The sequence below is a fragment of the Eubalaena glacialis genome, chromosome X, assembly GCF_028564815.1.
Source record: "Eubalaena glacialis isolate mEubGla1 chromosome X, mEubGla1.1.hap2.+ XY, whole genome shotgun sequence".
NCBI classification, from domain to species: domain Eukaryota; kingdom Metazoa; phylum Chordata; class Mammalia; order Artiodactyla; family Balaenidae; genus Eubalaena; species Eubalaena glacialis.
The window spans coordinates 133,188,170-133,209,369 of NC_083736.1; the positions used below are offsets into that span (position 1 = coordinate 133,188,170).

At 44.1% G+C, this 21,200-nt stretch overlaps 1 protein-coding gene across 1 annotated transcript in view; it reads left to right on the forward strand.

The window, feature by feature from the left end:
• AFF2 (ALF transcription elongation factor 2) overlaps nt 1-21,200 on the forward strand; it is a 335,919-nt gene that overhangs the window by 222,986 nt on the left and 91,733 nt on the right. The window contains exon 8 of the mRNA XM_061178238.1: nt 10,711-10,807. Within this exon, the coding sequence (XP_061034221.1) occupies nt 10,711-10,807 (97 nt within the window). The remainder of the gene's footprint in view (nt 1-10,710; nt 10,808-21,200) is intronic.

Here is a 21,200-nt window from a genome sequence, read left to right on the forward strand (position 1 = left end):
GTTTTTTTATCATTTTGTTTGTTGATGACGTGATGTAGCATACAAATAGACATCTTGATATCAAACTGTTTATGCACTCCTGGAATCTGGTAGATTAATATTTGATGATATGCAGTTCAGTTGTATTTTATGTAGATTTGAATTTTACAGATTTGAAAAAGTGGATATAATAATATTAATAGACTCTCTTTGTACTCAAAAAATTGATCTACTTCTACCTCTGACATGCAAAATCTATTTGTGGCTGAGGTACAGTTCTTTTCCTTCCTGCCACTTTTGCTTTAATGTGAGAACACGCTTCTCTAATTTTACTTGTTTCCGAATAAAAGTGACATCTGATGTGTTCAGGATAATCCAGGCTGAACGATCTTGGTCCAAGAATCACAATAAATGAGAAAGATGGGAGTGATTCCTACGTGTTAGGGTTATCTCATTTAATAGTTCGAACAATCCTATAAGGTGGTGCTGTTAGGATCCCTCTTTCACCAAGGGACTCGTGGAAGTTCAGCGGATTTGATCCAAGGTGACACAGCTAGTGAGGGTTTGAACCTGGGCCTCTCTGACTACAGAGCAGGCTCAGGCTCTACAACGAGCCCTGCCCTGTGCTGAGAAGCCACGTGCAACTCAGCTGGCTGTGCAAAGAGGCAAGTCACTGGTCTCCAAGGATTCTGAACACTGGCTAGTTCTTGAAGATGTGTGTCCTTGGACTCGAGCTATGGCTAGCTCAGCCCGCATTCATCACTCCTAGCAGAGAAACAAGTCCAGTAGCTATTGTTCTGCTTCTGGTAATGATGCTTCTTCCTAGCCTTTGTTAGAACTTCAATGTAGGCAGCACGTTTGACATGAAACCTTAGTAAATGAGCGTGTTCAGCATGGTCCCAGATCTGAAAAGCAGGTCCCCTAAGGCGTAGTGAGCCACTGACTAGGAGGTCTGGCAGTGTAGGGAAACAGCTCTGCTGTGGCGCTGTGGACACCCCGCAGGTATTCCAATAGGCCACATAGGACGAGGCTTGAGCCACAGATAATCTGAGTGTTGGCAGAACACCTAGTGATCGTCCCAGGACAGGAGGGCACAAGAAGATCTTGAGGATGTACTCCAAGGCCATCTCCCACTCACCCCCCATCTCCTCTGGGAGCCTGTGATGACACAATTTCCCATTGCCTCCCAGGTTTTGATGAGGTATGGAACATTCTGTCCCACTCCCTCGCAGAAGAGAACGGCAGCCTATAAAACCTCTTAATGGAAGTCTAGAATGGGCTCCTCGATCACAGAATATCTTACAGCTTGCTCTGCCGTCATCAGGTCCCATTGGTTTCAGTGGTGTCCTTTTCGGTGTGTGGGACAAGGATTGGGGGAGCCGGCACACCTTCCTTTACTTTCATTATGTAAGTACGCAACTGCCTGACTCGAAAAGTAACTGGCTGGACCTTTACCAGTCAAATCACTCAGGCCTCGCCCTGTCTTGTATGTGTGTGCATGACAGGTGCTCACCTATGCTCACCTGATGGGATGCTCACGGGGGCCCTGGGCTCCATGTGCCCCAAGAAAGTCCAGCTGCAGGATTTTATAGGGTTGAAACACTGTCAGTATGGGTTATAAGACAGTCTGCCTCCTTTTACCCTAAACAAAAGTGTGTGTGTGTGTGTGTGTGTGTGTGTGTGTGTGTGTGTTGGGAGAGGGGTGTCCTTTAGATGAAACAAAGAGCTGAGCATATAAATCAGGTGGGATTTTCATAAACAACCGGGCAACATTGCTGTCAAGATTTTAGATGGGCCTAAATTGTCAGGTTTGACTACTGTGCTTAAACAATGTGAAAGAAAATGTGAATTCTTTATGCATCGGCCTCCAGGAAATCCCATCTGCGGTGTCAATTCAGGTAAACATCGCTTCTCGACAACCTTTCTCTAGAAAGGGGTTTGAGAAACAGTTTAATGTACTCCAAGCTGAAGTGCTGCGTTATCAGCGGCTAAGGATTTGCAGTGCCTCAGATATAACTAAGAATTGGTCCCAGCTCCCATCGAGTTTAATGGAAGACACAGGGGCTGTCAGCAGGCACGGGCTGTAGGGTGCTTAATAGCAACTTAATATTTCAGTTGTTTTGAAGAGTTTCCTTAGATGGAGATTAATGGACCAGCTTGATAAAGGAGTTCTTTACTTAATCCGTTAACAATTAGGAGCTGATGTGGAGAGATAAGTAATGAAGTACCCTGTGTGATTGGGAGGTACTTTGGAAGGAACCACAGGGGTTTCTACTCTCTAATCAGCCATGGTCGCTCCAAGGAGCCTTCATGGAACGAAATCTGCCTTGCTTTCATCAGCTGGGAATGGAACTTGCGAGATGTGCCTCCAGAAAGAAAGGTTGAGTACGAGAGACGCTCCTTCTGCCCTGGTAGCCAAAGTCCTAGTGTAGGTATCCAAGCCGTGGGACAAGGAGGAGACACTCATCAGGAGAGAGGGACAGCCTAGTGTGAGGGAGTGTGTGTGTGCTTTGGAGATGGGCAGGGTTCGTGACATACGTTCAGTGCCCTCAGAGTGGCTGGGAAGACATTGGACGTGAGGATCATCAGTGTCCCAATTCCATTGATTCTAATTCCGTCATGTCTGTAGAATCTGGTCCCTTCTCTCCCCCAACCTGACTGTCAGTGCCCTGGCCCAGGCCACCGCCCTCTGTTCCCTGGCCTACGACAATGGTGGCCCAACAGGTGTCCGTGCTACCTCCTTCTTCCAGTCGATCTAGGTTCTTTGCTCTCTGAGATCTCTACCTCTGGCTCTCCATGTCCCTCCTCTGCTTAAAAACTGTGGTTCTTTCCCCTCCCCGTCATTCTTTAGAGCAAGGCAAGGTCCGGTCTCACCCCAGCTACCTCCTTAGAATCAGCCCTGTTCACTAGTGCCGACATGTAGTATATTCCAGCCAGACCAAGCACCCCACTCTTCCCCAAACCTCAGGTCTCTTGGTACCTCTGCTTGCTCTCCTTAGGCTGCTCTTTCCTTCTTCCTTCCCTGGCAGTTCACTGCTTCTGGGTAGCCTTCACCAGACTCTCTGGGTAGACTTCGACATTCCTTCTTTGAGTCCCTTCTTACATGCCTCTGACACTGAACGTACAACATTACATTGTTATTGTTTGTTTATCAAGTCTTTGTCCTTCTTAAAGTGCGAGTTCATTAGGGGAAGGGACCATGTCATCCTCATAGTTGCCACCCCAGGGCCAAGCACAGTCATGGCAAGTAACTGAGTGTTTACCAACCATCTTACATACATAATCTCAACTAATCCTCATACCAACCTTCTGAAATAGGTACTATTATTGTTTCCGTTGTACAGATTAGGAAACTGAAGCTATGGTAGGTAACTTGCCCCAGTCCACACTCAGTATGTTTTAGAGCTGGGGCTTAAATTCAGCACAGCCCAACTCCAAAAACCGTGCAACATTGTCTCACCCACAAATACCAGGCCCAGTAAATGGTCTTGAATGAATCCTTATTGCTCCGCATGGATGACTTTCCATATCGCCTAATATGACTCAAATGAAATTCATTCAAGATGACGCGTACGGTCCTACTGAAGAGTTGCACCATCTACTATCAAGATGCATCCTTGGGATAGTTTTTAAAACAAAAGATTCTCTTTTCCCCTTTGGAATTATCCCAGCAGCTGTTTTCAGGTCCAGGTTGGTTCACTGGTTTATGATCTTCTCCAGGGAAATCCACTCTTAGATGTTTTTACACACACCCCTAAAAAATGATACAATAGTGTCTTGGTGTGTGTAACATTCTTGAAAGCCATCTGAATTCTATTAGGCAGTTTGTCATTTGCATGATAACTTGAGTTCCCACATTCAGAGAAAATTACATAACCCAGAGAAATATACCAAGAAAATGAAAATCAAATTCAAAATAATGCCCATGGAGCAGAAAATTGGTATTGTGCTGAATTTATGTGATCAATTCTAAGGAAGTCCAAGGATGAAGAGGTGGCAGTTTGATACAAGTCAATAGTCATATACATCAAGGCTCACACTATTAGCTTTGGCTTATGTGTGCGATATAGATATAAATCCATATATACCACATGTGCAGCTAGAAACAGGATATTTACTCTTTTATTTCCTACTGTTGCCTTGTCTGCACTCAGGACTCGAGCCAAACAGACTGTTGGGCATTCCCTGAATCTCTGAGATAGATATTCTTTTTATTCCTATTGCACAGAGGAATAAACTGAGGCTCAGAGAGGTTAAGTAACTCACGTTCTCTAACTAAACCCTGTGCAATATCCATGGAGCCATAATTACCTCCAACAAATAAGACTTGACCGGATGATTGTTTTCACACTATGTTCATCTAATCCCTGGGGTACCCCAGAGGTCGCCCAGCCTGGCTGTGAGCAACACACCATGGCTTTAATCTTTAAGCATGGGTTTCTTATAAGATTTCACCTGGCAGGGGAGGATTCGTGTGTGTAGGAAAGTTTGAAAACCGTTGGTTTACAGCAGGGGTCAGCAAACTTTTTTACGTAAAGGCTCAGATAGTAAATATTTCAGGCTTTTGGGGCCCTATGTTCTCTGTTACAGCTACTGAACTCAGCCATTGTGGCGCAAGAGCACAGGCGATATGTACATGAATGGGTGTGGTATGTTCCAATTTGACTTCGTTAACGGATAAGGGAATTTGAATGCCATATAATTTTCATATCTCATGAAATACTCTTCTTCTTTTGATTTTTTCTCAACCATTTAAAAATGTGAAAACCAATCTTAACTCACAGGCAGTACAAGAACAGAGGGAAGGCTAGTTTGGACTGAAGGCCTCAGTCTGCCAAAACCTGGACGAGATGGTCCCTAAGGGAACTCTCAGTTCTCTTGTTCAGGAACCACAGTAAGCGTATGAGATGCCCATTTTCTGAAACCCTGAGAACGCCACCAGCTACAGAAGATACTCCTTCTCTGGTCTGTACGCCCATGGCAGGGTGCGTGATCTAGTTTGGACCCAGGCTGTGGGCCCACTGGGTGACACCAGGCTAGAGGTCCCACCTGATAGATCTTGGAGATTTATCTCCATAGAATATAGCCTGGATCTTCAAGCTACTTGTCACTGCCTCAGCCCTCAGACTCGGAATTTCCAGGATCCCCAGTGGGGTGGTCATGGAATCTGACTTTTAAGTTAAAACCTTGAGAAAATTAAATGCCCTTTCTGCCGAGAAAAGAGCCTGAGCACCTTTACCTCAGGGAAACAGAATGAATACTTTGAAAAATATCACAGCCTCTTCCTCATCACCTGCCTTACTACCCACAAATGATTCAGTGCTGCAGAGACTACAAAGCACTAGGTAGGGAAATACAGAATTCCGTGAGTAATTCTAATCAGGTCATGTTTCATTCCTCCCAGCCTACTTTATGAAGAGGAAGTGTCCTTTAAGGAGTCAATAGGACTAAGATACTATTCTAGAAAAGGGGCCACGGTAAGAGGCTGCCTGGCAAGAAGACTCAGGTCTTCAGGCATCCCCCAGGCTCTCTGGGATGCCCAGCCCACCTCAGCTGTGTTATTCATTTGGAGCCAAAAACAACAACAAAACACTTGACTGCTGTCAGCTCTGAAGACTTACGAGGACAATGGTAATTTAAGCTAGTCCTCTGAAAGCCCCAGAATAGTTGAGACAAAAGCTATGGTTCTCAATTTTGGAGAGCCTGGAACCTGACTGGAACAGCCCCTCCCCTGCACGATGGAAATAGCAGCACTGCCTCTACCTCCCATCCCCGTTCCACGTCCAGTCTCCCAGTGTGGCTTATAGAGAACAGGGCTCAGGCTACGAGATGGAAGCTACAAGACAGCACAGGGCAACTCCTAACCGGCAGAACTCAAAACGATGAAAGCTACTGAACGGTAGAAACGAATGCCTAAAAGCATCAGACAGAGGCCGTGGCCGTACTCTGGGGATGTTGTAGGTATCTGCACCTGGTGACAGGTGAGACAAGTAGCCCTCTAGGCACTTGCAACCGTAAGAACCGTAGTCCATCTGTGCATCAGCCACCAACATGGCAGCTCCTTCCACTGACACCTGGAAGCTGGAATCCAGCCCATAATAAGTAATGCACCTGATGGGCTGTCTGCCCAGAGGGGCACCATGTATCAATGGATTAGGAGGGATTGACTTTCTGATTCTGAAACACAGTGCCCAAGGTGAGCACAACGTCCAGTGGGGGCCTCCTGGCCCCTTTCTCTGAACCTGCAGGTCGCTCCACAGCTATAAGGAGCAGGACGTCAGAGCCACTCTTTTTTTTTAAACTCTCGCTTGAAACTAGGTGTTTCCTCTTGCAACTGGCCTCCAGAGATCCAGGGGATCTTAGGCACTCTGGGAGGATCTCAGGAAACCCCAAACAGCCATGATGTGTTTAGAACATTCTAGAGAATAAATCCAAGCCCAGAAACTTTGCAAACTCCTTAAGGATCTCTGAACCTCTCCTCACCTGGTCAGGGGCTTCCAATGATGCCTGCTAGCTGGTGCCTCTGCCAGTTTTTGGGTCACCACCAGAGCTTTTTAAAAAAATTGTTCCAAACTCTACAGCACCATTGCTCACGTAATAATAACAACAATAGCTATAATAACCAAGATGAAAGCGATAGCTACCTGTATTGACTCCTAGGCAATTTGTATAAACTTTCTTTTTCTAATCCTTCCAAAAATTCTCCAAAGTAGGTATTATTGTTACTGATTTTAACATGTGAGAAAATTGAGATTCAAAGAGTTTTATTAACTAGTTCAAGAGAGCACACCCATTAGAAAATCCAGTATTTGAACTCAGGTCTGTCTGGCTCTCAAGCCCTTGCTCTGAGGCTCATGCTGCCACAACTAAAGTCTTCATTTCCATAGAACCTTCCAGAATAATGTTTGTAGCTCTCTATTTTTTCCTCTTCAAAATCACCCGAGCTTTCCACTCTGTGGAGTAGCAAGGTTTCTAGAGAGCAGATGTTACAGTTACAAGTAATATGGGGCCTGTCACACTGTAGTGTCCTAGGATGTCCCAGTGCCAAGAGCCCTCTGAGGCCACCAGGATCAGCTCGAGGCCCAGAGCATTAGGAACAGAGAAGACCCTGAACATGGCTCTCCCTTCTCCTCCAAGCCCTCCCCAGTCTTCTTTTTGTTCATTCCATCTCATCTGCCCCAACTTTCAGTATTTGAGCTTTGCTAGGACCAGGACTTTGTTTTGTTGACACAGTTCTTATGGACTATTTTACTTCTTAATACTCAAGAAATGATAAGTCATAGTAAAAATAAAAACAGAGTTTTCACACGAAGGAAGACCTCGTGAACCACTAGATCCTGAACAAACATCTGAAGTCACTAAGGAGGGCTGCTTTGTTCTGTTTTCATCTAATTGAAAAGCGGAAGAACAGTCGTTGTTGTTGTTGACGACCACACGCGTAGGCAGACATTCACGTCAGCATGGGCTGTTCACATTTGGGGCCGCCCAGTGTGTGCTGAATCTATGGAATTATAACCTCATGAAAAGAGATTACCATTTTTCTGCTGAGACCACCTCAACTGCAATGGGCATGAACGGTGCTGCTATAATAATTAAATCCCAAATCTTTCATAATCCTCCACTTTCCCTAGAGTAATGTTCAGCATTAGCTATGGATGGAAACGCAAACAAGTCCATGTAGATTCAATAATAAAGCTTAATAGGTCAGGGAAGGGGTGGAATGAAATGAATGCTTAACACCTCCAGAGAGAACGCATTAGTTTGCCTTCCCAGTGACTTCCTTGACTTGTGTTTGCCGGGACTTGAATCTATGCATCAGATTGTCCTTTATTAACAACCAGATCCATACCAAGCTTCTTGCACGGGAGATGTTTAATGTCAATCACTGTACAGATTGGCTGTCTATTTCCAGAACTGTACATTGGAGGGTCTTTCATTTCCATATTAAGATCATACAGAGTTGATTGGAGAGTGAAGTAAGTGCTGAGTTCCGGTCTTCGTGCTCTGGTTCTAACTGAAGGAGGGTAGCCTGAAGACCCTGAGGCCATTTGTGGATCCAGCTTTGAGACACTGACACGTTTCCCGAGTCACCACGGCTTACCTTCAGGTTGCTTGGTAAACTAAAATGAGAGGAACAAAATCTCACTAAGAGTTGGCTTGTGATTACTTGCTAACAGTATTAATGCTGTACATTATTTCTGACTGTGGTGATGTTTCCAAACTAATAAATGATACCCTGCATTATTTTGCATTTTCATAAAGCATTTCACATGCATTAATTCATGTTATGCTCACCACCACCACCATGTGAAAAAGTTTAATTATTATCCCATTTAGCAGATGAGGGACACAGATGAGGCACAGAGACAGCAAATGACTTACGCAAGATATCAGAGTTTATGATTAGCCCGCAGTTGAACCCAAACATCTTGATCCCATGTCAATGTGTTTTGTTTTGTGGGGTTTTTGTTGTTGCTGTTGATTTTATTTCATATTCTGTCCTTTGTAAGTTACATCCTCTAGGAATACATTATATACTCTCAAGTTCTGGCTGGACATGGTCTGGGTTCCATGTTTGCCGCCATGATTTCCGAGCTGTGTGACCATGAACAAGTTCCCTAACCTCCCTAGGCCTCAGTGTTTCCATCTGGAAAATGGGACTAATCATTATTATTATTATGGGAACTTCCTTCATAAGGTCCAAATCACAAATTACATGCTGCTGGTCAAATACTTAGCACCTTCCCTGACACAGAAATGGATCCTCTAAAGGGTAAGAATCATTTATCATTTATTTTGCTGAACTCTTAGGTGTAAATTAACACTGTATTCACACACACACATACACACGCACACACACAGAAAATGAAGCCCAGCATAGGTTGTTTTTAAATGTTTGAGTTCTAAGCTTGTGAGAATGATACTGTCTTCATGTAGCACAATGTGCTGTAAAGAATTATTTGTTCAGAGTTATAAGCCTGCAACTGCAAAAGCAATGCCAAGATACATTTTGTCTCCTCTAAGATCTTCCAAACATCCATTAGTCTCTTGAAGGACAGTCATAAATCCTGCAGATTTCGTTTATCTGAAACCAACTCTAACAACTGTCCTTCCCACCAATCATCCTTTATATCCGTCTTCGGGTTTCAGACCTCAGTGAACACATCCTGGTCTTATGTGGCTGAGCATGAAAGTGGAGGAGCTGGGCTTTCTTTGGAGAGTTTCTGGAACCCACTCTGACCTGAATCTCTTTCTAACATTTGGACATAACCTCTGACATAACACGCTCCCCTATTTATCAAATTAGAAGCTGCCTTTCGCTTTCCAGCTTCCCTTCTGGAAATAACACGTAGGTGGGAATCAGGAGGTGGGAGTTTTAGGACAGGCTCTAGCACTAACTAGCTGTGTGACCTTGAGCAAAGCACTTGGCCTCTCGGAACCTTTCTTTGCTTGTCTGTAAAATGAGGCTGGTGGACTGTATCGTTTCTGGGAAGACACTGTGCGGAAGGCAGAGTTAGATAAGTTACCGCGCCTGTGCACGTGGGGACTGGGGGCTGGGGGCGGTGCTCTGAGGACAGCCGGTGCTGAGATCAGCCAGAGCTGGAATCAGCCGGAGCTGGGGTGGGGAGAGGGAAGAGGGATTCTTTCTGGGATGGGGATTCTTTCTCAAAAGCTTTTGTGGCGGAGGTGGGATCTGACTGAGCCGTGGAGGAAAAAATAGGACTTCCAGAGTTGAAGAAGGGACTTCTAGCCTGGGAGCTGAGCCTGACGCTGAGTCTGGAAGCAAGAAAGAGCAAAGCGTGCTCAGAAACTAGTAATCAGTCCAGAGAGGCTGGGGATGAGGTCTAAACCTGCGTTTAAGAAAAGAAAATATTAACACCAGTTGGTCTTTGAAAGGAGTGCAACTGGAATTTTAAGGTAATAAGTCACTCTTCCTGCTGTAGCTCAAATTTGGAGCTGGAGAGCGGGTGGCACTGGAATTAATATCCCTATAGAAACAGAAGGCTCTGTGTGCTCGATAAACAATTTTGTAAGTGCTAGTTCATCACCCAAATTCAGACCACTCGTATTTTTCAGGTACCTTGCCTTAGGAGAGAAAGATTTCTTATCCACATCATGGGCTTACGTCTCTGGGATCAAATTTTACGGGAAGAGAGGGGTCATATATCAAAAGGTTAATGACTAGCCATTTCTCGCCCAGCTATGTTGTGGCCATCGAGCTGCCACTGTGCAGAGGGCACGGAAAGGCAGTGGAGGTTCACTGGGCCTTTTGCCTCTGCCATCCGGAGAGCCCCAGCAGACTTTGACGACAGCCTCTAGAGCTAGGGGCTGCCGTCATGCCCCTATTCTTTCATGGGAGACTTGGAGCATCTTTTCCTGTAGAGATCCACCGGCACGTTCCACCTCCACAGTGATTGATCTGTACATTTATTACACTTTCAGTAGTAAAAATATATAGACTCCAGTCATCTCTGGAGATGCTGAAATAGTGCTTTTTCTTCCCCCTTGATTTAGGGGAAGGTAGAGAGGCAGGATGTGTGCAGAGTCTGACAGAAATATAAGAGCTCAAATATCTAATTAGCTGAAAGAATCTTGGTTCCCTCTGCACCTTTGACAGAATTGCAGCTGTCAGATTGGAGCTCCAATATTTTATCCTCGTCGCAAGATGTATCTGAGGATGATTTAGAAGAGACGCTTTTTAACGTCAATGCCGCTCGGCTTTTCTTGTAGGATGCTTGAAGACGACCTGAAGCTGAGCAGTGATGAAGATGACCTTGAGCCCGTGAAGACCTTGACCACTCAGTGCACTGCCACCGAGCTCTACCAGGTAGGAAGAGTTTAGGGCTTGGTTTGGGACCCACGGGGAGGGAGCTAGAGGAACTGGAATGGTTTTGCCATCCAGAAGCCTACCCGCTTCATCTCTGAACTTTGGAGAGAGGGAAAGAAGCAAGGGCAGGCATAGTGCTCTGGAACAGGTCGAATCAGCTCACGCTTTCACGTCTTTCCCTCTCCTGGACTAAGTATGGTCTTGAGTGCGGTGTAACTTTCCTGTAGTGACTCCACCACGAGGCCTAGCGCCCACACTCATTCATTCATTCCTTAGGGTATAAACGTGACTGCTCCGTTCACCTTTCCCAGGGGTGCCACTTCAGAACACAGCTGACAGTCAGTGCCCAGCAGCTTGCAGCTCACATGAACCTTCAGGCAAAAGGCATTTGGCAAAAACTTGCTGCTGCCCTGTTTTCTTCCATTCTGCATCACAAGTATTTACAGTACTTACCACCAAATTAGATGGCAAGAATGTGTGTTTTCAGCGTTTCCAATGAGCCTGCACCTCTTGATTTGAAAAGGCCAGGTATCGTGTATGAATCCTGAGAATGGCAGTGTGGTCTGTGATATCAGTGATGCTGATGTGTCTTCTCTGGGACAGAAAACTGTCTCGCGTGTGGGGTCCTCCTGGGTGTGCTGAGAGCCTCAAAGAAGGAACACAGAAGGATCGCCTTTTTTTAAAGCCAGTACCTGACCATGTTCTTTCCACCGTGAAATCTAAGTTATGAAACGGAAACCAGGGTGTTTGAAGGAATGCTCATGCACTAGCGTTTCAAGATAGCTAACAAATACAGAATTCCATATTCACTAAATATTTTCTGAGGAGCCTGCAGAGAAAAAACTTAGGGAAAACTCTTCAAGGCTCATCTACTCCATTTTCATCTACAATCGTTGACTGCACGAGAACTCCTACCATTCCGCGTAATTTTAAAATTGAGTACTTCTTCAATGTTATGTAGCCAAAACTTCCCTCTCCCTTACTTTCTCCGCTTTATTCTGCTTGCATTTTGGATAATATGTAAAAATTGCATCTTTGCAACTTTGGTGCTTTATCAAGAACAAACACAATCGTCTCCCAGGGGGCTTGTGGTACGTTTACTGAATGCAAGCAATCCCTTTCCTACTTGGGTCATGGACTCCAGAGCAAATGTAAAATGCACACTTAAATTCCCGTGTCTGCCATTCCTGCTCTCTGCATTTAATATGCCAGTGACAAGAACATTATAGTGGTAAATAACCCCTCCCCCCCCAGTCCTAGGTCATTGATTTTGACAGATGCAAGATGACTTTTTAATGAAAATGCTTCAAGCAAGTCATCAACAGTAAGTGAAGGTAGAGTTTGCATGTTGACGTCTTCTCTATGTGATTACACAAGTGCAGTCTCCTTTTTTTGGCTTCTCGAGTTGTTATTTTCTGTATTTACCTGAAGAAGTGGCATCAGGTCAGTTGGCCTGAATCATCTGGGGTTTTAGGACGTATGCGGTGACCGTGTCGATGCCGAGGCCCTCAGGTAATCCCGGTTGGTGAGTGGGAAGCTCTCTGTGGCCCGCTGCCCTTAACCTGCCACGCCTTCCCCACAGAGCTTCTCATTTGAAGGGGAGGTTGAACTGGGATATCTGAGGTAAGGCAAAATGACAGCTTACTCCCCGTAGCTGGGTCCAGGAAGCAAGAAGCGGGAGCAAGGTTATAAGCATTCCCAAATGAGCCCTCGAGTTCGAGGACTAGTTACAAAGCCCGAAGGCTAAAGGCCAGGAGAGAATGCTTATGCAGTAGCACAAGCCACGGTGACAGCAAGTTTTGGTGAGTTCTGGCTTTCTGAGGCCCAGTATTCTTTTTCAAATATGTGTGGATTGCCATCATTTTCCTTTTTTTGTCATTGTGGTAAAATCCACATAACATAAAATTCACCATTTTTAAGTCTACAATTCAGTGGCATTTAGTCCATTCACAAGGTTATGGATCCAACACCAGTTCCAGAATATTTTCATCACCCCAAAAGGAAATTGTACATTAAGCAGTTACTCCCCAGTTCCCCTCCTCCCAGCCCTTGACAACCACTAATCTACTTTCTGTCTCTATGGATTTGCCTATTTCGTTTGAATGAAATCATACAATATTGTGACCTTTTGTGTCTGGCTTCTTTCACTTAGCATCATGTTTTTTAGGTGCATCCATGTCGTAGCCTGGATCAGTACTCCATTCCTTTTTTATGGCTAAATACTATTCTGTCATATGGATATACACTGCCTTTTGTTCATCCATTCATCAATTGATGGACATTTGGGTCCACCTTTTGGCTTTGCAAATAGAGTTCCTATGAGCCTTTGTGTATACAGTATATATTTTTGTTGAACACCTGTTTTCAGTTCTTTTGAATTGAATCTTTTAATTTTTTTCAGTTCTTTCGATTCTTCCCCCTAGAAGTGGAATTGTTGAGTCCTATGGTAATTTATGTTTAACTTATTGAGGAACCACCAAAATCTTTTTCTTTTCAGGTGAGATAACATGGTGCCACATAGGTCATATGGTACTATTCTCTCATCTTGTAATTGGGACCATCATATCTCTGGCCACATCTATTTGTGGCAGGATGATTGTAGGGAAAAGCATCCGAACAAATGCATTGGTACAATAAATGATGTGTCCAAGGGACCAGACCACACCATTGGTTTGAGCCGTCATTATACTTAGAAACGTTCTCAGAACCTGGTAGCTACATTCAGGCACATGTGGTTCAATAGAAAATCCATTAGCTTTCTGGAGACATCCTCAGATCATCTCATCCATAATCATTGCACCCAAATTGCCCAGATTTGGTGAGTACACACCGATCTTTTCCCCAAAGCTCTTAAGACCTAATGCCATGGTTTACAACATAAAGAATCCCAAGAGAATGCATTGCAAATGCACGTATGAAAATGAAACACGGGGTCGAGATGTGTCAGTTTCTAATTTGACATTTCAGTCCCAAGTCTCTCATAATCAGAACATTCTCCCCTCTCCCTGCCCCACCACGAGCACCCCGGACGGCAGTATTGGCCATGCTGAGCGGGTCCTGTGCACAGACACCAATAGAACAATTAGGATGTGTTTAAATGCTAAGTAGTATCCCTGCAAACGGGAAAATACAGCAGGAAGCCTGAAGGGGAGAAGCGTCATATACAAATTAAAGATGCCAAGTGGTCGGCCATAGAGACTCGGGGAAGTAAAAAATATTTTTAGCAAGATATTTTACCTTCTGGTGACTCTTTAAAGTCAGAGATGCACAATCACATATGCACATAGTTTCAGTGGAAAAGCCATGGTGATTGTACCCTGAAAATATTTGTTAAAAGTTTGCGTGCTCTCCCCACACTCCCCATTGCATTTTGCTCCCTCGGTTGGGACTATTTGGGAAGCAGCTGTGTCCATGTGGCTAGGACATCAGTAGTGTGGCAGTACTGGCGCCATGGAGGAGAGTGAGCGAGAGAGCATAGGTGTGTAGTCGAATGGCTTTGAATCCTGGCTCTGTCACTTGCTGGTTGACCTTGGGCTAAAGACCTAAGTATCTGTAAAACGGAGGTAACGGAGGTAGCAGTAGCATCTACTTCATTGGGTCATAGTGAGGATTCAGTGATTAAGTGAATGAATACAGGCCAAATCATTTGACTCTATGGTTAGCACATAGTAAGTACTCACTACTTTACATCATCACCATCATCGTTACTACTACTAGTAACAATCTAAGATGCCTCATATTTGAGAGACTAGATCCATTACTTTCCCTTTTCTTGTAAGGAATGGGATGTTAAAGAGAGCTGCTGAATTAACTACCTGGTAAACAGCCAGTATGTGGCAAACTTGAATGAAAAGATTCCGTCTTGTCCTAACATGTATTAGCTGTGTGCACCTAGCCATGAGGAACTGTAACAATATATGTAAGTATAATTGAATCACTTTGCTGTACACCTGAAACTAATAAAAACTGTAAATTAACTATACTTCAGATTTTAAAAATGGTTTAAAAAGAGCATGGTTTTTGGACTAGAAAAGCCTGGACTTCAATCCCAGCTCTGTCACGTAATAGCTGCATGACATCTGGCAAGTCACCTAACATCTCAAAGTCTCAGATCTCTCACCAGTACACTAGAATAAACCGCTGTCGCCTAACTCATTGGAGTATTGTGAGGACGAGATGAAGATTGTGTATAAGAAAATGCTTTGAAAGCCACAAACGCTACGCAGATCGGAGGTTGTTCTTCCTTATGGCCCTTTTAAACCTTAACTGGAAGCCGCCTCTTTGGGGTCCATTGGTAAATAGATCTTGCCCTTCATTTTGGCCTTGGTGCCCAGAGGGATCTGCTAGGAACTGGGTTGAATGTCCTAGCTGCACCCAAAAGACATCCATTGGGTATGAATGACGTTTCCTCCCCTCTGAGCTCTGACAAGTTTTAACCTAGACATCCCAGGAAGAAAGGCCAGGTTGCCAATGACACTGCACCAAGTCCTCCAGGAAAATTATATGTCTCTGAAAAAGAGTTTTTCTTCAAAGGACTGACATGGGTGGAGAGTTGAGTCATACCTTCGGATCGCAGTTCTTATTTCTCTTTCTGAGTTCTCACTGTGCCCTGGAGAAAGGCTATAAGGGTCTGCTGTGACACTCTACTCACCTTGGTTTTCTCTCAGGAACTTCCCCTGAATGGAAAATAAATAATTACTTAAAGTTGACATCGGACATTGGAATGTTCCAGAACAGTGTTTGAATTGGATGCAGTGTTTTGAACTTAGTCTGCATGAACATACGAGTTGCAGTATGTTCTGTTTTGTTTTTGAAGTCAGCTATCAATAACAGGGTTGGATGTACAGCAAAGTGATTCAGTTATACACACACACACACACACACACACACACACACACATATATTCTTTTTTGTAAATCAACTATATTTCAATAAAAATTTAAAACAATAACATGGTTGGGATATGGGGGGCTCCATGATGTCCATTAGCCAGCTGACTGCATTTTCCTTCTCAGCTGCCACTCTTGGCATCATAAATATAAAACCCAACCCTGGCCTTCTCCATAAAACAGTTATTGAATTGCCATTTTCAAGCCGGTCATGCACGGCAGGCAGTGATGCTGTGATGAGTCCCCTGGGGTTTGGCTTGAGCACAGCACGATCCAGTAGGACGGGCTTCCTGCATGTGTATCGGTGTGGGGTTCTCTGCACACCCTCGCCCCTCATACCACTGAACCTGCAGTTTTCCTTTTGGTCCATTTTTCTTCTTATGTTTCTCGGGATTAAAAGAACTCCTGAAAATGAGGGGTTAAACCTGGAATCAATTTTCATTTACAACTGAGAAGCAGTTATTGATGCTGTGTTTGCAGTTCAGTGAAAGATCTAAAGATATAGACCTGGTGCTTCTCTTTCAATATGAGTAGCCTAATCAGTCACAAATGTTTTTTTTAACAAAGAAATTGTATTGACAGCTTTATTAAAATTGCCATCTTTGAAGTTTTAACCTATCCACAATTTGACCTATTCCAAAGGCTTCTAGAATGTGTGGTGGCCCAACTCCAGAGCCCCCTCCAGTACATATTCATAGAGCCAGGTAAACATCTTCTTGATGTTTCCTTGCATGTTATCCTGGTGTTTGATTTACGCAGCTTGAAGCATGTAATGTCTGTCATACTCTGGCAGCAGGATGGTCTGTGATGCCTGGGTTTTGAAGCTGGGTTAGATCCGGGCACGGCTCTCCCATGCCCTAATCATGTCGGACTGGCATTAGCAGCATCAGACTTTAGCATTATAAAGGCCATAAAAGAAATAGGAATTGTTAGAAACGACCTTTAGGGAATTCTAATATTAATACCATCTTATGATTAATGTGAATGAAACTGAAACCTTAGGTGACTTCATTTAGCCCAGTTAGAAATTCCGAAAACGGGCACTATGGCTGGAAATGTTCAATTAGTGACCAGGCTCAGCTAAAGGACTCTATAGATAAAGCTTGGAGTGGTGTGTTGGTGCTTTAAAAACAGAGCTGAACAGTTTCAATTTGCTTTGAGCACAAAGACATTCTAATGCGTTGTGTCTGGACACATTATCGTGAGTAGCTCCGATGTACCCAATTTTATTTAACCCGATCTTCTTTCTTTTTCTGCCAAGGGATTGCCCTTAGAAATGTGGTACTTAATTCAAAGCATGTTACTGGGGACGTGTGGACTTTTCAACTAGATGCTAGTAGCAGAGCTGCACCTCAAGCCTGTGAACGTTTACAGAAAAATATTGTCTTCGAGCTCTTTTCCTCCACTTCATAATTTTACTTTTTGTCTGAAGATCACTAATTACCTCACACACAAAACAGCTTGCTTTTAATCCAGGTTCTTGATTTAGGTTTTATACTTGATTCATTTTTGTTTATTTGTTTTTGTTCTTATTGTGGGACCAGCTCACTGGCTAGGTTGTTATCTGATAATTGCATATGAAATGAATTACATGGTAGCAGAAAATCTGAACATTCTGGCAGCTTTGGGATGTGTTCCTTGTACCTGGGATGCATACTGAACTTTCCAAACCTAGTGGCTAAGTGAAATTCAAGCCCACTTTTCTGTTTAAAGTTTGCTAATGAAAAGGGCTGCTCTCAGCTGGCCCCTGATGCACTACAGTGAATTCATTCGCTGTGACAACAGATGCTCTTCCCTGCTGTAATGCTTCCTATTTTGTAGCCACAGTTCTTCTCTCATCACGCTGAACAAGTTGTTACCTCCCCAAGGTTTCTCTACATTTCCATTTACTTTGTTATCAGCAGAAAGGCTGGGGAAGGCCTCTTCCGTAATGATATCAATATAGCACCCACAGCAAGAGAGGTCAGCCCGTCAGGGCTATAGAAACAGCAGATGGATTGGGATGAAACCGGGTGCAAAATAACTTTGATAGAGTCTTTTAATGTAAACAGTTTATCTGTCATTGCCTTTCATTGAAATCTCCCACAAAATGATGGCGTTTGGGCTGTGAAGGCTGCAGAAGGTAGCAGAATAAAATCCGTATGGATATTTTAATTTATTCATTAAAGACAGGAAAGTAAATAGGATAACATATAAGGTTAATAGAATAACATTGGCCTTCATATTCCCAAGATTGTGTTTTCCATTTGGCTGTATTAGCATAGAGACTAGATTAATAAGAAATTGCTTAGGGCTTGTATGATGTGATTTTTAATATGCTCCAGGCAAGTCTATGACTGTTTAGAAACCTGCTTGCTGAATTTTTTCGTTGTAATTAGGTCTTCTTTTAGTGCCAAATATTTTGACTCGTAATCTCCGTAGATTGCCTTTTTATTGTAATCTTCATAAAATGCTTTGAGCACACAGAGATTCAGAGGAGCACAGCGTTTTCCCACGTGTCATGTCCGTCACTGCTGATGACCGGTTACTGACTAACATCCACTACCACTTACGAAGTGTCCATCTATGAGCATTTCCATTGCACACCCAATGGCTGTTTTGCTTAGCGTAACGCTTTCTCACCATGACCTCAAATCACACATTGGCGAGGATGTGCTGCTTGCCCCAAGGTCCAAGTGGAAACAAAAATGTGTACAATCTGTTCTTTCAGGAGCGATAACTCTCCAGTAGGGCGGGGATGACCACAGCCTTTTGTCTACAGAGAGCACACGGCACATATCTGGCGCTGTACAGAGGGTGGTAGGGGGAGTAGCAGCCGAATCATTAAGTCAATTGGAATCAAAGTGCTGGAAAGAACAGGTATCACCATGTTACCCTTGTCACTACCTCTGGGCTGCAGGAAATGGCTGGACAGCATCGTTCCTCTCGCCACTCTCATCCCCACTCTTTCTTTGGTCCAAGCTTGCTCTTTTCCTTAAGCCCCTTCATTGCCCCAGTTTGGGTCCCAAATCCATGGCTGCAGCCTGGAGGTTCTGTCTTAGTCATCAGCTAACAATCCCCAGGCAGTGTACCACGTGTACCCAAGTTTATTGAAGGTGTCCACGTTTTGAGTTCCGTCAGGGTTCTAGCATCTATTAGAGCAGTACGAATGTCTCCAGTAATAAAACTCTTTGCCAAACTGAGAATGTAAGATTTTGAAATTTAGATGCTGGCTTGGAAAAATGTTCTGGGGCTTTGGTTTAGGGCCTAGGCATGCTTTATTCTGTTCCCCCGATATCTGCCATCTGCTGGAAAATCTATCAGGTAGGCTGCAAACACCCAAGGATCTTGTCACGAATGGAAAGCAGAATCTGTCTTCTTCTTAAGCAGATGTATTTATTTATTTCTATTTATTTAGCAAGAGCAAAGAGCAGAAGCGTTGCAAGCACACAGAACAGGTATCCAAATTTGAGATTAGCTAGCAATCCAAGGTTAAAGATTCAAAATGCAAGTGGGTGGGCAGATCAAAGCAGCAGACCTTTCCAAAATACATGGCATGGCATAACCCATGTATCATGAAGTATCTCATAGGAGTCTTTGGAACATTAGATATAAACATTTATAAACTTGCTAACAGATCTTATTTCTTGCTAATGGAGGTTGACTCCACAATGGAGGTTCCATATTTATCCCTGAATCGTATATGTATATATATTATGTGTGTGTGTGTGTGTGTGTGTGTGTATATATGCTGAAATACTTGTGTGTGTATTAAAACATAGACTACCAAACCTTAAAATGACCACAGAGAGTCTTTACTCCAGCTGCCTAATTTTGCCAACAAGGGCACTGAGGCACAGAGAAGTCAGTTGTATTGTGAAATAACAGAGAATATACACATTGGTCTCTGCCCCTGGTTCCCAGCACAAAGCTCCTAAATTCCTCGTAATTTCCTAAGTAATAAGAGGACTAGGAACATCTTTTGTTCTAGTATTTGGTCTTTGACCCTGGTTCCTGACCCAGGGTCCTAAATCCCCTGGAATTTCCTGGGTGATAGGACTGTCTTTTGTTCTAATGAGGCGACTCTGGGTGGGCTCCTGGATGCGGGCCGGCTGGTCACCAGAAAGACCAAGCCATGACTGGAAGCTTGGCATTTCCAACCCCACCCTCCCATTCTTTACAGAGAATGTATGGGGTTCGTGGAGCTTCCAGGGGGGCTATTGGAACCTCTGATGTATAAGCCGATTGATCACAAGCATAGGTGACAACTTGGACTTGAGACTGGCATCTGAAGTGGGCGGAGGCAGTCCTGTGGGACTGAGCCCTTAACCAGTGGGATGTGACGCTCTCTCCAGGTAGATAGTGTCGGAATTGAGTTAAATGGTAGGACACCTAGCTGGCGTTGCAGAAATTTGCTTGGTGTGGGAAAACCCCACACACATCTGGTGTCAGAGTGTTGTGAGTGTAGTCGTAGTGTGAGAATAAAGGAGAAACGAGGGTGGAAGGATTACTGGGTTTTCTAATACAGATTGATGATAAAAATGGATGTAGCATCCTTGGCCAGAGTATAATATGCTCTAAAGGGACAGAAAGCCTGAACACACTAGTACTGAAGGTACATCATCAGTATCCACTCCCATGTAGGTTTTGGAATACTTATATTATTGGGTACCTACTATGCACTGAGAATACTCTTCCCATTTTCCTGGTTACACATAGTAGAGAGAGAGCCTCTATTAGGTCTTTGTCATCTCCCAGCAAAGGACACATGTCATTTTGTGAGGGGTGCCTCCCTAGTATCAGGGGCAAGAGGGCTCGGATTGGCTGGGGGAAAGAAAATTGAATTTTCAAATCCACAAACCCCAGGGGAACAGAATAACTGAGTGCCACTTACCTTGGCCCTTCTAATGGGCAGAATAAATAAGCCAATGCTGAGATGCTCTGCCTCGTGTCTCCATATTTACTCCACTTAGAGAATGATTAGTGTCGACAGATGACTCTTAGGGGCGAAACGTGCTTCTTCACCAAAGACAGTTCATTTTCATTAAGTTACAATATATCAAAACCTTAGTTATAAACAGAATCACCAGTTGACAAATGAATCTTGCTAAAGGATTTTGTATCCAGCAAAAGAGTCAGCCTAGAGGGAGCAAGCCTTAATGGAATGCAGGCACTTCTGAATCCTGTTATCACATCATCTTTGGGCCAGACACTCAAAAAACTCCTACTGGTTGCCTTGTTAGCGAAATACACATGCAGGGGCAAGTAGGACCCGCTATGAGGCCTGTATTCAACTGGCCTTGGCAGGGTCTTCAGCGGCAGGTTGGGTGAAGTTGATCAGGAATTCGATGAGCCTTGGGAAGCTATGGAAGATTCATGATCAAAGGGAGCGTAAAATGGGGTAACGCTAGGGAGACCAGCGGCCCAAAGAAGAGGCAGTGGCTGTAGTCCCAGTGAGAAGTAGTAAGTCTCCAGCAAGACCATAGCTGCAGGAAGAGTGAGGAGGGCACAGCCTTCTGCCAGAA